General features: G+C 43.1%; 1 protein-coding gene across 1 annotated transcript; it reads right to left on the bottom strand.

Moving 5' to 3' along the window:
• Positions 1-736: 736 nt before the first annotated feature.
• HINT3 (histidine triad nucleotide binding protein 3) lies at positions 737-14,155 on the bottom strand. Its single transcript, XM_073337233.1, has 5 exons — positions 13,909-14,155; positions 11,495-11,608; positions 7,687-7,760; positions 6,401-6,527; positions 737-3,149 (listed from the first exon to the last, which is right to left on the bottom strand). The coding sequence occupies exons 1-5, from the start codon at positions 14,050-14,052 to the stop codon at positions 3,102-3,104; spliced, it is 507 nt and encodes a 168-aa protein (XP_073193334.1). The 5' UTR covers positions 14,053-14,155; the 3' UTR covers positions 737-3,101.
• Between the last annotated feature and the right edge of the window lie 1,567 nt (positions 14,156-15,722).

The raw sequence follows: 15,722 nt of genomic DNA, 5'->3' as shown, positions 1-15,722 counted from the left end.
TTGATCTTTCAGGGTTAAGGAAATAAAAACTTAACTAAGATTGAATAGGTAATTCTAAATATACACAGCAGCTGGGTAAGGCTGTCCTGTTTATACATAGTCTCTTTCCAGAGTAGTCTCATATTAGAAGTACAGTTGGGCATACGCTGTACACTAACAATTCCCAATTTAATTTTTCCTTGGGAAGAATGACAGTATTGGCAAGTGCATGTATAACAGTAGTGTCTATTGCCACACACAAACCTGACTATGACTCAGTTATAAAGGATTAGTCTTTAGTTGTTGAAAAAGGTCAGTCTTTGACCTTATTACCTACCAAAAATAGGGAGTAATTGCTAATGGTGTTCTTTGTGATGTAAATACCCATTCCTTATGAACTTGATTAAAACTAAAATTTTGTTTATAAGCACCACTGAACAGCTATTAAATGGCAATGTGGTTGTTTTGTTGTTCTTTTGCCATTACCAGCCTAGTCTGAATTGGAATTAGCAAGCCAGAAGTGAAAGGTTCTGTTTTCCATTAACAGTTTCCAGTACCATCTGTTTCACTGGACTTTCATTCTAAACACATATCGTGACCCTGTCTACATTTTCTATACCAGAATTACATTACTTTTCATTTTCACATTTTAGAAAAGTATGCAACGGTATTACACCTAAGAATAAAACAGTTAAATTCAACATTACCTCTTTGCAGCCACTCTGACAGAATTATAAAACATTCCAAGAAGCCTAGGTTAACATTTACTATTTCTGGTTTTTATTAAGCTTTTCCATAATATTTTAGAACTGGCTCATAAAAGTAGCTTGTAATGATGCAGATCACAGTTAAGTATAGTTACATAAATTAATTCACTACCACAATATTCATGAGCAGTACTTTATCACTGTTTTAAAAAAGATGTTAATATATTGGTATCCTAATATTTTAATCAAGTTACGATGTGTGTGAGTTGATTCCCTAATTATTGCAAGGAATGAGTCAAAGTCTTCCTAGCACCAATCTGAACTAAACCAGACTCCAAAGTATTGTAAGTTACATGCCAATCCCCCTTAACAAGAGGATCAAGACACTAACACTCCATCTATATTTAGAGCTGGAGATGTGTTTCCCAGCTCGCATAGATGTACCAGTGCTAGCTTTGATCAATCTAGCATGCTAAAAATAGCAGTATAGCCAGAGTCACACAGGCAGCAGCAAGTGGCAGCATGGGCTAGCTGCCTTGAGTAGGTACCCACCGGGTTTGGGTGGGATATATTCAAGGCAGCTAGCCCATGCCACAGCTCACACCTGCCCCTGCCACCGTAAATTCCATTGCTATTTTTAGCAAAGCTAGCACAGGTATGTCCAGGAACCACACCCTCAGCTCCAACTGCAGACACAGTGTAAGTGCAATGTCTCAGAGAAAAGACAAAAGTAAGCTCTTTATGGCAGGGAATCTTGTTCTTTGGTCAGCATAGTCTTAACACTTCAAGTACTATATACACAAATAAACATTACAAAACACTGCATCACTAAGGCAACAGGATCTGTGGAAAGCACTTTAAGACTTCTCAGAGAAGCCTACAGGTGCAGTGGATAACCACCACCCTGGCTGTGAACATGTAGATGCTAAGGGCACTGGTTTCAATTAGGTAAATGCAAAATGGTTTGGTGGAAAACAAAAAACAAATAAATAAAAAACCAAGGGATAAAATTATTGCCCTGAAATTTTATCTTCTTTTCAAATGATCTGAATTAATTTGGTGCTCATAAAAATGAGGGAGCAACAGCACTGACTAGAGCCATATGTAGTGCAGATAGACACTCTGAACACCTCCTCATGCAACTCTTACCACATCACATGAATACTCCAGTTTTGGGCTTTGCCTGAGTCCCAGATATGCCAAGACCTATCAGGTTATATAGTAGTTGTGTGTGGTGAGCTCAAAAACAACAAAACCCACCATCAGTGAACAATTTATCTTGTGACCTCTAAATATTTAGGAGTCAAATTTAGCCATAGCATAAGTAAATCAAAGTGACATTTAGTAGAACCACATGTTAGGGCTGGTCTACCCAGTGTGTTCGTCTGCACAAGAACGATGTAAACTTTTAGTGCACACTAAATACCCACGTAGACCTCACTGGCATGCACTAAAAATTCCCTAGTGTGTGTTAATGTAGTACTGTGAAACAGGACTACATTCACACACATGATCTTTTAGTGCATGCCAGCAGGATCCACACAGGCCAGTTATATGCAACAGAGTAATGCACACTAGAATTTACACCCCGGTCTTCTAGTGCTGACTAACGCACTGTGTAGACAAGTCCTTAATCTAGGTTCTAGGTTAAATTTGATGCCCAGAGGCAAGTGTGTTAATTCAATCCATCCAAACTCTTTAATTTAACTGTATGTTTTAAAAATCTTGTATTTAGAGAATATTCAAGACAAGTAACAATCAATCTAAATCTATTCTACACACATTTAAACTAAATTCTATGTTCTAAAGCATTATCATATTCTGGGCACAATATGTTATGTTTAGTACTTGCTACAGACCATCATCATGCAAGATAGCAATATATTAAAATGGTTTAGCACCAAAAAACAGTAGTATCTATCTTTAGCACTGTACCTACTAAGAACTAGACATCACCAGCATGACTCATGCAAGTACTAAAGGAAACCTGTTTGTTTTAAACACTATTTCATTCCCCATTTTTTTTTTGTTAATATAAAAAGCTAGATTCCACTTTTAAGCATTCAACTTGGTACAGTGTACATGCTATTAACGGTTACTGTTGAAAATTTGCCTAGTTTTAATACATTCAAACCATTACTGTTTATAATGTATTTTACTAGAACTAGTGTTTTATATATTACTCTATTTTCCATTCAAATATTTTGCATCTATTATCAGTAAACTTGAGTACACATACACTGAGCATTAGGTAGACAATCAAAAAAGTTCTTGCTCTGAAGGAACAGGCAATCAACTCAATCTTTTCCTTTTTTTAAAACTTCACAAATAGTTACACCAAACTATATAATCTTAATCAGAGTTCAAAGAACAAAATCTAAATTGATTTGTGATCCAAGACTAGGTAAGGTGCTTTCAACTGGCAGTATTTTCAGTCTGCAGTCGTTCAATCAGCTGTTCAGCCTGCAGGAAAAAAAGGAAGAAATATATTAACCCTATGACCAATGGAGCTCCAGTTTAACAACTGGTCTTTCATAAATCCAAAATATCCCACTGAAAGCAACACATTTAGTTTAGTGTGGATATGTACCAGATACATTAAGCAGAACAGTTAGCGCTCCTTACTTCACATAGCCAGGGTGTATACCAGACGTTAAATCTGCTTGAGCAACAGATTCACTAGTTTTCTCCCTCCACCACTGGAGGAAGAGTAGGTCAGCAGAAGAAGGAGAAAGTTTTGAGACAATTGGGATGACAGCTGGTCAAGCATGGGTCACCCAGGCAGGGTGTTTTGGGAACGTAAGAGGAGAAGTATGCTTGGAAACAGCCGAGTTCTGAAAGCTGGGGCACAAGTATCTGGTACTGCTGTGGACTTCATACTCAGACACCTAGCCAAGCAAAAGGTAGGGCAGCCTACGAGTGACTCATCAACATGGAAGGATAATGTGGAGGGGCCCCCCAAGTGAGACATAACGTGGAACTTACTAGAGAATTTGTAGGGATACCCAAATTCCTTTAGCAGAGGAATGGACTAAACTGGGACACACTAGGTATTAGGCATGAGGAGTCCTAAGCCTCTTTTAGATGGCCCCTAAGAGCCAAGCTAGGAGCAACTCGGTTGATAATTGTACAGGGAGCCGAGGGTATTTCTCACCTTCTCTGCTAGTCCTATTAAGTTATCCTTTCCATTTGAACATGTGTCTGAGGTCTTACTGGGACCCACTAGGAACCTAAAAACCTAAAAACGCAAGCAGCTTAAGTGCTTCAACCCTTGCCTTCAAGTTGTTAATATACTACTTGCTAACTGTTATGGGACACCCGACCTCTAGCATGTTACAAAGCTCACCTACTGACGACAATTAAACAAGGTTAAATGGCCTTACAGTTCATTTGCTCTTAAAGTTATATAATTGAATTTTGAGTTCTACAATTTAATATAATTCTGAATCTTGATTTCCATTCTTTCCAAATCAAGTGTCATATTTAAGCCACATTACAATAAAGAAAAATTCAAGTACATTTTCCATTTTTTGTTATTTGTATTTATCTTTATCTCATTTCAGAAAATAAAAAAATTATATATAAAGGGGCCCTCTCTTGGCTTTTTATTCACCTTTACAGATCCCATGTCCCAGCAACACTCCCTTAAGCCAATGGCAAGGCAGGGATTTTTCTAGCACTTATGTGGAGGGTCTGTCTCACTTAACAGGATAATGCTGCTGTACTAAAAGTGTACGTTTTTCTGTTTATTCAGCACAGCTGCAGCCCAGTAGCCTTCCCCACCCTGCCCTGACAGCATGCCTCAACCCTAAAAGATAACTTCTCAAGATTAGTGAATTACTCAGTCTCCATGCCAATTCTGCTCTTAGCCCCTCTCAGTGGAGAGCTGGCACTATTTGGTATTTCTGCTGCAACAAAAAAATGTTTTTTTGTGAAGTGGACATTTGTGAACTGGACTGAGACCAGCAAAACAGCACATAAGCTATTGAACAGCAGCTATCAAATGGCAGTAACTTTTCACTCAAGCTGGATTGAACTGATGAAATGCTATGTATCCTATTAACAATCTTAGGCTACCTTCTGCTCACAAGTATTTTTGTTGTTTCCAAGTTTCAGTGTATTTGCATTTTTAAAATAGGCCATATATTGTGTCTAAACTACACAATAGTATGCACTAATATTTTACCACCATATTTTCCTTAAAAAGGAAAAGGCTGTAAAAGGTAAAAGTAAAGCACACTGAGTTTTACCTTAACATTTGCTAAAGTATAAGTAATCCTGAATTAAAAGTTATACAAGTGTCTCTCTCAAAATATCTATGTTAAAACTGTTTGAACAGTTAACTAAAGATTTTTGCATTGTATTATACATTTTACACTAGAACCCTGCAACCCTTCCTCTGCAGCACAGGGCATGGGGGCACAGCACAGCAAGGGGCACTTGCAGGTTAAACTAGAGTAAATGGTGGATTCTCTGGAACTTGAAGTCTTTGAATTATGACTTGAGGACTTCAGTAACTCACCCAAAGGCTATGGGCCTATTACAGAGGGGGGCAAACTATGGCCTGTGGGCCACATCCAGCCCACAGGACCCTTCCCACTGGCCCCCAAGCTCCTGCCAGAGAGTGGGTCAGGACAGGCTTGCAGAGGAGCCAGCCCAACTCCCTGGCAGCGCAGTGAGCAGGGCGGAGGCTAGTCCCTGGCCCCTCCCCTTCTGCTCTCCTCCCTCCCAGTCCCAGTTCCCTCAGCAGGCGGCATGCCTATAGCACCACCAGACCTGGTGCTCCAGGGCGGCGCAGTCAGAGGGGAGGAGCGGGGGGGGATCGGATAGGGGACAGGTGTCCAGTGGGGGATGGTCGGGGGCAGAGAGCAGAAGTGTTGGGATAGGATTCGGGAGTCCTGGGCGGCAGTCAGGGGTGGGGAGCGGGGGGGGGGGGGGTGTTCCAGGGGGCTGGATAGGGGGCAGGGGCCAGGCCACACCTAGCTGTTTGGGGAGGCATAGTATCCCTCAGTCTTCCCTATCCGGCCCTCCATACAATTTCTGTATCTAATGTGGCCCTAGGGCCAAAAAGTTTGCCCACCCCTGGTCTATTACAGGAGTGAGTGGATGAGGTTCTGAGACCTACAACATGCAGGTCAGGTCAGAGGATTACAATGATCCCTTATGGCCTTAAACTCTGAGTTTAACCCAACGCGAACCTGGTTTGACCCGACTACAAGTGTCAGGTTAGATCTGAAAACAGTCCAAACATCTCAGGCTTGGGTTGAGTAGGCTCTAATCTCCTCCTCCTACCCTGCGGTCAGTGCACCAACAGCTGCATACTGCCCACTGACACCTTGCTCTGTATGAGGAGGAGCGGGAAGTTCTACGACTTGTTGGTACACTCACTCCAGAGCACAGCAATTGTCTTCACTACACCACATATGGATTGCAAGTGTGGGGAGAAAAAGCAGCACTCACCAGACTGAGCCTCCAGGACGTGGGGTGACAATAATTCAGGTTCAGGGGGAAGTGTTGGATTCAAGTTGGGCTTGGTCTGAAAACAACTCAACCCTCTGAGGCTGGGGTAGGGTTTAGGTTGGCTATGGGGCCCATCGGATTTGGATCAGGCTTTAAAATTAGGCCTGAGCAGATCACTATTTCAAATCATTTGAAAGCTTTCACGTTTTATGCTTGCAACTGGAAACCTACCAAATCAACTGCGCTGCACTTACTGTGATAAACCAATAGGAATTGGTTCTGTATATCATCCTGGACAAGAATCCCAGATGACTGGCTGGGGCCAGGACATGAAGATGTAAGTGGGATACTGAGCAGAATGGAGGCCAGTGGAATCCCATCCTTGAGAAGAGTGGGGGAGGGGAAAAAACATCAGCAGCATTATTTCAGACATAGGCGAGAACATCTTAAAACTATGTCAAGGGCTGATAGTATTGAACTGTAGCTTTTTGTCTGGAGTACCAGAATTACTTCACAGATCTAGCAGCAAATATTTATGTTACCAAACAATTTTAATTTTCACCACTTTCCTCCTCCCCCCAAAATCATAAAATTGAAATGACAGAAGCTACAATAAAAGTTAAGGGGTATTTTTATTTGTTTAAGTCAAGGGCTCATACAGTAACATTAATACCCCTTCCTTCACTCAGGCTGTCAAGATAACATCTCAATGTAGGGGCTTATTTCTCACTTAATGTTGGCATTTAAATATAATTTTCCTATTTTGGGCAGGGGGGAGGGAAAAAAAAAGATTTTAACATACTACCAAAAATGCACCACCGCTAGCACTGAAATCAGCAATAAGCTGTCTCCCAAATGAAAGGTGCCCTCCAATTTCTTCAGCCACAAAAATATGTCCCTATCCATTCTGGGAAACATGGTTCAACCCCACATTATTTAAATATGGTTTTAAAGCATTTAAGTATAAGATGATTTGAAACATGCTTTTGCTTGCTAGCATGGCAGAGGTCGAACTCATTTCAAACAAAATTCTTAAAAACAGCATTTGAGACTCAGCTCAACTACATTCAGACTCATCTCGAACAGAGGCCCAGGGTTCCAGATGGACAGGGCCAGTAAGTTCATCTCTACTTTGGCCTCCAAAGCATGCTACTGGCACCTGGTCAGGACAGCCTTTTGAATAGTTTGTTTAAAGTTTTCCCCAAGACCTGGTCATAGACAAACTTCAAACTGCAACACTATTTTGTTACATTCAACATTTTCTAGAAAACAAACAGGAAACTAGTTTCATATAGAATCATGCCACATTTTACCAAATAGTCAAATCAAATTAACTCTGCACTAGAAATGTAACAGTTTATAGGTCCCAGGTGTGCGCATTCTACCAGAGAACTCCTGCTGTATTTCAAAATATAATCAACTTCGAGGCCATTTCTCTCAGACAATTAAAGATGCTGCCCTTGCTACCATTATCAGACAAGTACTGTTATCAGAAAAGGTCAATAGTGTATTAGATATATCCAGAAAGCAAGTTATATACCTTATATCATTCAAGTCAGTAAAATTATTTCGCTGAAGGATGTTCTTTCCAGCTTCCATCATTTTCTCCACTAGGTAGAAAAAGAAGTTAAATTGAATGTGAACTCTAAATATAGTGCACTAAAATGCCTCTAAATAATTAATAGGAGTACTTGTGAGTACGGCCCATGGCGTTCTGTTATTTTCTTTGTTGGGCCTGTCCTGTAGTAGGTAGCTTCTGGGTACTCTTCTGCCTCTGTCAGTCTGTTCCTTAGCTCTCGTCCCCTAACGCCCCTACTCTACTTGCACTACATTGATGACATCTTCATTATCTGGACCCATGGAAAAGAAGCCCTTGAGGAATTCCACCACGATTTCAACAATTTCCATCCCACCATCAACCTCAGCCTGGACCAATCCACACAAGCGGTCCATTTCCTGGACACTACTGTGCTAATAAGCGATGGTCACATAAACACCACCCTATACCAGAAACCTACTGACCATTATACTTGCCTACATGCCTTCAGCTTCCATCCAGACCACACCAGACAACCCATTGTCTACAGCCAAGCTCTAAGATACAACCGCATTTGCTCCAATCCCTCAGACAGAGACAAACACCTAAAAGATCTCTATCAAGCATTCTTAAAACTACAGTACCCCCCTGCTGAAGTGAAAAAACAGACTGACAGAGCCAGAAGAATACCCAGAAGCTACCTACTACAGGACAGGCCCAACAAAGAAAACAACAGAAAGCCACGGGCCGTCACCTTCAGCCTCCAAGTAAAACCTCTCCAGTGCATCATCAGAGATCTACAGCCTATCCTGAAAGATGATCCCTCACTCTCACAGATCTTGGGAGACAGACCAGTCCTCGCTTACAGGCAGGCCCCCAACCTGAAGCAAATACTCACCAGCAACCACACGCCACACAACAAAAACACCAACCCAGGAACTTATCCTTGCAACAAAGCCTGATGCCAACTCTGTCCACATATCTATTTAAGTGACACCATCATAGAACCTAATCACATCAGCCACACCATCAGGGGTTCATTCACCTGCACATCTACCAATGTGATATATGCCAATGTGTGCCCGCAATACCCCTCTGCCATGTACATTGGCCAAACTGGACAGTCTCTACATAAAAGAATAAATGGACACACATCTGACATCAGGAATCATAACACTTCAACCTCTCTGGTCACTCAGGAACAGACTTAAAGGTGGCAATTTTGCTACAGAAAAGCTTCAAAAACAGACTCCAACGAGAAACTGCTGAACTTGAAGTAATTTGCAAATTAGATACCATTAACTTGGGCTTGAATAGAAACTTGGAGTGGCTGGATCATTACACAAATTGAATCTCTTTCCCCATGTTAAGTATCCTCACACCTTCTTGTCAACTGTGTGAAATGGGCCATCTTGATTATCACTACAAAAGTTTTTTTTTTTCCCCTCCTGCTGATAATAGCCCATCTTAAGTAATTAGCCTCTTACAGTTGGTGTGGCAACTTCCACCTTTTCATGTTCTCTCTCTGTGTGTGTGTATATACACACACACACTTAAGTGGTCAAACTTCCACATCACAAAACTTCCACCTATATTTTGGCACCATTTTTGGCAAGGCCAAAGATTTATCTTCATGCCTAAAACCTCCAAGCCAATGCTGAGGAATATTAGTGGGAAGTTTGTTCTGTTGCCCTCAGTGATGTATCTGCAGGACTTTAATCTCTAGGATTTAGCATTTTTCTGCAGCAGGCAGTACAAAGGCATTTTTAATCAGTGTGTAAACTAATCCTGTACTAAACAGGGTTACTTATGGTGGTAGTAAAAATGGCAGCTGCCACTGGTGGCAAGCCTACACTAGTACTCCGAGCTGCACTGGTGTTAGTGAAACAGTAAGAGATGTTAAGAAAAAATGCCAGAATAGACAAGGACTAGGACTGTTAATCCAGGATCTTTCAGATTCATTTTTAGAATTCTTGAGTTTTTTAAACTTTTTTGAAGTTTAACTAGGTTGAATGAGAGACTCGGGACAAAAATTAACGTTCACGTTAACAAGGATAAACATTTCATAGTCTCTCTCTCTGACGCTTAACATACACAGCTAATCAGAACATTTCTTGCAGACTAAGGCAATCATGGAGCGTGGCCAGGTTTTTTTAAACTACAAAACCTTTGACATTTTATGAATGCTACAAGTTGATTTAAAAAAAAACAAAAAACAAGCTAACCTACCTTTAGAAACTGCATTATCTTTCCATCATCATTAAGAAATAATATCCCAATTTAGCACAGGTAGTAAAGATAGTAATAAAATACCTTTCACATACATTTTTCTTCTCTCCAGTCTCCAAAGGAAAAAAAAAAAGTTTTATGAAAATCACTAACAGATTCTCAACCAATTTAAACTACATCTGCAACTTCAGACAAGAAGAAATAGCTGTATTCTTGGATCTTAGGGCTTGTATACACAGGCAAATTGACTGACATAGCTACCGCAGAATTATTAACCCAAAACAGAGTGTCCACACAAAGGAGTTATACCAGCATAGCCACAGCAGAATAATTAGAACTATTCTGCTATAGCTATGTCAGTCAAATTCCCTGTGTAAACATACCCTAATAAACTACTAACCGGTAATCCTCTGATACTAGAATGGAGGAAAACCAGTGATCTCTTAATAAAAAAAGAAAACAAAAAAAAATTGACTTTTTAAATTTAAATCAGCCTTTGTATTTAATTATTTTAATAAACCTTTTAAAATTACATTTGAACTTTGACAACCTATGTCAAGGCCTTGACCTAAATTTAACATAATCTGTTAAAATAATGTAAATAAATATTCAAGCAGTACATGTTTACTAGCAAAGTTTTAAAGAAAAATCAAACCACTGAACTGGTGGAATACACTCGCTAACCACTTGAAGCAGGGTTTGAAGATGTTCTAAACCAGCTTTTGACAGCATTTGCCTCCTCTGCAGGTGCAGAGAGAGTATTTTCTACATTTCAGTTTATTCAATTTGTTCAGTTCAAGGACTAGTTCATTCAAAGTTGAGAAACCAATCAGAAGCTGAAAGAAGCAGGAAAGCATGTTTTCTTCCAATCTATGAATAAAAACAAGGTGTGAAAAGATACTAGTTCTAAAATCCTGAAGGACATGGTGACCAGTCCCAATCAGTTCAATGCACTAACTATAGCTAATCTGTCTTTTGTTTAAAAAATTAATTTTAAATACAAAAATTTGTTGTAATAGGCTTTTTTTTTTAAATGCAGCATAGTCTAAGGTAGTTTTATTTAACTAAAACAACTTTAAAATATTGTTTGTGCATTTTTATTAAATTTCAATTTCCTTCCAAATAGTTTGAAAAATCAGAAGTAAAATGTATCATCTAGTAAACAAGAAGTGAATCATTCACTATTTCTAACATTAAAAAAAAATGTAATTATTGAGAATGTGAATAAATGTGTGATGTCATAAATTGAATAAATGTATAGATATAGTGTATCCTTCTGGTTAGCATGAAGTACCAAATCATACCAACTTTTCTTTAGGAAAAGAACTCCTAAAAGTACACCTGCAAAACTAGATTTAAATCAATTACTTAAAATCAAGGCTTCCTGTTTGATTTAAATCAGATTTTAATCATGACTTAAATCAGCAATCTACCCTGACACAGTTAGCCACAAAATAAACAATGCTCAAAACTACAATGCAATTGACAATATACTGCAGCATGCATCTCTACAGGAATAAAGGATGATCCACAACTGTTTTCTTTTGATTCATGCAATAGCCATAGTTACAGTCTTACCTAGTGGAATGTGCTCTTTCTTTAGAGTCTTGCAGTTTCCCATATGCTCTATCGGCACTACTAGATAATGGTGTGGGGCCCCAGGTCTGATATCTCTAAAACAGACTAGACCTTCAGACTAATAGAACAATAGCAACATATTAATCTATTATTAAAATTAACACATTAGAAAACAGCAGATAACAAAATCACTTTTACTGGAACTGAAGTGGCATTCAAACAGTGGAACACTCTATGGTTATTCAAAACACATTACAGCAGGGGAAGGCAACCTATGGCACGTGTGCCAAAGGAGGCGTGCAAGCTGATTTTCAGTGGCACTCACACTGCCCAGGTCCTGGGGGCTCCGCATTTTAATTTAATTTTAAATGAGGCTTCTTAAACATTTTAAAAACCTTATTTACTTTAATATATAACTAAACTATTGTTTTTTGTAAAGACTTACAGAAAGACCTTCTAAAAGCATTTAAAATGTATTACTGGCACGTGAAACCTTAAATTAGAGAGTGAATAAATGAAGACTCGGCACACCACCTCTGAAATGTTGCTGACCCCTGCATTATAGTTCTACTATAAATTGTAGCATTAGCTTCACAAGTATTTCTCAGAGGATACGTCTACACCAGTGATTCTCAAAGCTGGTCCACCGCTTGTTCAGGGAAAGCCCCAGGTGGGCCGGGCTAGTTTGTTTACCTGCCGCTCCCGCAGGTTTGGCTGATCGCGGCTCCCACTGGCCACGGTTCACTGCTCCAGGCCAATGGGGGCTGCAGGAAGCAGCGTGGGCAGAGGGATATGCTGGCCCACGATCGGCCCTACCTGCGGCCTGGCCAGCCAGGGGCTTCCTCTGAACAAGCGACGGACAGGCTTTGAGAACCATTGGTCTACACTACCCACTGGATCAGCGGGTAGTGATCGATCTATCAAGGATCGATTTATCTTGTCTAGTGTAGATCCCCTATCCCTCTGCCGTCAACTCCTGCACTTCACCGTGGCGAGACGCGGAAGTGGAGTCGACAGGGGAGCAGCAGCAGGTCAACCCCACGTCATGAGGACATGAGGTAAGTCGACCTAAGATACGTCAACTTCAGCTACGCTATTCTCATAGCTGAAGTTGCGTATCTTAGGTTGATCTGCCCCCAGCGTAGACAAGGCCTCAGTGATGTACATTGGAATTAGTCCACAAAAAGCAATAATTCTTGTAAATAGTTACATCAGCCACTCCCCATCCAGGCCTCCCCAATGTTCTGATGCTCTCCTACTGGAAGGATACTGCCCAGAATAGTGAGAAATTTTGAGTGCCTGCCTTTCTGATGAACATTTCACTAATACTTCCATCACATTAGTGGAGGAGGTCTTCCAGTTTTTTAGCCATGCCGGCCCCGAACACACAGGGAACTCTGTACAGGCAGACCCCTGTGTTTACACAGAGCCCCCACCATGCAGATTCAGGGCTTCAACTTGTGAATTATTGTATTTTCCAGGACCACCACATTTAATGTACTTTAATGATTATGGATAAAACTAAGAACCTGTCATTTACTTACATTTGGAAATTAAAATTTCCTTACAGATTAAGTGAAATGATAAAGAATAAGCCAGACATATTTTAATTCAAATACACATTTTTAGCTACTTATACCGCCCCAAACCTCAGAGTTAAGATGGAAAAAAGTTTAGTTCTACCCCCATGCTCTACTGTTGGACCCCACCCATCCCACTTTCTGGGCAAGGCATGGAAGAATTATTTAAATTAAAGCAGTTTAAATCTTGTTCCAAGCAGCAAGCCACTCACAAGCAGCAGATGAAGAGATCCCCTGAACAGACTAGTTATCTAGAAAAGACAGCAGATTGGGTGAATTACATTCCATTTAACTAGAACTACCGAGAATTGGACAATCCCAACACTGGCTCTGCAGCACAGGCAGTACCGTCCCTATTTGCTCGTCACTGTTCAATAATGGGAACGGAACATAACCTATGGAAGCCGTGAATCACCGCACCTTTCGCGGTGTTTTTGCGAAGTCGAGCCGGGGGCACCCCTGCACTGCCCTTGGGAGGCCCTGGGCTCGGTTTCCCAGACCCAGGAGACAATTCTCCTCTCAACTGCAGGATCAGCAACTGCGGCCGCGCCTCCCGCGGGCCAGCCAAAGAGGCAGACACCGGACACCCCGCCCCCCGGCACTAGCCAGGCCTCTCCCACCCCGCCCCCCGCGCTCAGCCTGCCCGCCGCTCCCTGCGCCGCTCGCGCCCGAGCCCCGCGCTGCCACGGGCGGCTCCGCAGGGCGATACCCGGGCGCCCCGGCTCCTCACAGCGCTGCCGGGGCCGGCAGGGGCGAGAGCGCGCGGGGGGCGCGGCGGCAGGGCTCAGAGGGGCCGGCAGGGAAGGGCTGGTGGCCGCCGGTGCCCGCCTCCCCTCACCTCGCAGGGCAGCAGCGCGGTGCCCGGCTCCTCCCGGCGGCCGATCCTGCAGAAGACGCACTTGGCGTCATAGCCGCCGCCGGCAGGGCCCGAGTCCGCGGGGGGCTGCGCAGCCTCCGGGGCGGCTCCATCCTCCCCGGCCATCGCTCAGCGGTGCTGCTACGACCGCCTCCCTCCGCCCGCTTCCCGGAGCCCGGCGCAGCCGCCGTGTCGACTAGTACCGCGCCCCCTGCCGGCCTGAGAGAGACTCAAGCGCCCCGAAACTATACAGCAGGGGGCAGGGACACGTGACTCTAGGCGTGCTCGTGAGCAGGCGGGGCATCGGGCGCGTGACGCTAACGGCACTGAGGACTGCAGGCGCAGGCGCGTGAAGCGGCTCGGGTCGTCGCTCGCTCGCTCGCTCGCTCTGCGGGGGCGGGGCTGTGGGATCTCTGGGCTCGGCCGCCCAGAGATCTGTGTCCCCCCCCCGGGAATGATTGTAAAAGGGGCCGGGGGCAAAAGCACAGTGGGGCGGGAGCGAGGGTTGGTCCCTGGAGGGAGGGAGGGAGGGAGGGAGGGGGCCGGGGTAAACTGCAAGCGCCGCAGGGCTGGGGAGGGGGTAAACAGCCCCGGCCCCTGCCCACATCCAGCGCCCACCGACCTGGTTCCAGCCCGGCCTCTTCCCCTCTCTGCAGCGAGCTGCGCCTCCTCCCGCAGCAGGAGGACGGGTTCCCTTCCAGCCCTCGGGGGGTGGGTGTTGGGAGTGGGAGCAGCGGAGCTAATGGGGTTACTCTGGTAACCGGACTTTTCCTCTCCAGCCAGCACTGCTAACCAGACGCTGGGGTCCCTTTTCTACTGGAGTTTCCAGTCTAAAACTAAAGGAGTACTTGTGGCACCTTAGAGACTAACCAATTTATTAGAGCATAAGCTTTCGTGAGCTACAGCTCACTTCCTCAGATGCATATCATGGAAACCGCAGCAGGCTTTATATATACACAGAGAATATGAAACAATACCTACTCCCACCCCACTGTCCTGCTGGTAATAGCTTATCTAAAGTGATCATCAGGTGGGCCATTTCCAGCACAAAGCCAGGTTTTCTCACCCTCCACCCCCCCACACACAAATTCACTCTCCTGCTGGTGATAGCCCATCCAAAGTGACAACTCTTTACACAATGTGCATGACAATCAAGTTGGGCTATTTCCTGCACAAATCCAGGTTTTCTCACATCCCCCCCACCCCCATACACACACAAACTCACTCTCCTGCTGGTAATAGCTCATCCAAACTGACCACTCTTCAAGTTTAAATCCAAGTTAAACCAGAACATCTGGGGGGGGGGGGGGGTTAGGAAAAAACAAGAGGAAACAGGCTACCTTGCATAATGACTTAGCCACTCCCAGTCTCTATTTAAGCCTAAATTAATAGTATCCAATTTGCAAATGAATTCCAATTCAGCAGTTTCTCGCTGGAGTCTGGATTTGAAGTTTTTTTGTTTTAAGATAGCGACCTTCATGTCTGTGATTGCGTGACCAGAGAGATTGAAGCGTTCTCCGACTGGTTTATGAATGTTATAATTCTTGACATCTGATTTGTGTCCATTTATTCTTTTACGTAGAGACTGTCCAGTTTGACCAATGTACATGGCAGAGGGGCATTGCTGGCCACTTGATTGTCATGCACATTGTGTAAAGAGTTGTCACTTTGGATGGGCTATCACCAGCAGGAGAGTGAATTTGTGTGGGGGGGTGGAGGGTGAGAAAACCTGGATTTGTGCTGGAAATGGCCCACCTGATGATCACTTTAGATAAGCTATTACCAGCAGGACAGTG

The sequence above is a fragment of the Lepidochelys kempii genome, chromosome 3 (genome assembly GCF_965140265.1).
Source record: "Lepidochelys kempii isolate rLepKem1 chromosome 3, rLepKem1.hap2, whole genome shotgun sequence".
NCBI classification, from domain to species: Eukaryota; Metazoa; Chordata; order Testudines; family Cheloniidae; genus Lepidochelys; species Lepidochelys kempii.
Note: the sequence above shows the minus strand (reverse complement) of the source record. Positions and strands in the feature narration are given on the sequence as shown.

What these genes read in the sequence shown, in the direction of transcription:
- HINT3 (XM_073337233.1), bottom strand. Translation starts at nt 14,052, where the DNA reads ATGGCCGGGGAGGATGGAGCCGCCCCGGAGGCTGCGCAGCCCCCCGCG. An exon ending in CCGCGCTGCTGCCCTGCGAG is followed by an intron (nt 11,609 to 13,908) that starts GTGAGGGGAGGC and finishes TTGTTCTATTAG; the next exon opens with TCTGAAGGTCTAGTCTGTTT. An exon ending in ATTCCTATTGGTTTATCACA is followed by an intron (nt 3,150 to 6,400) that starts GTAAGTGCAGCG and finishes TTTTTCCTGCAG; the next exon opens with GCTGAACAGCTGATTGAACG.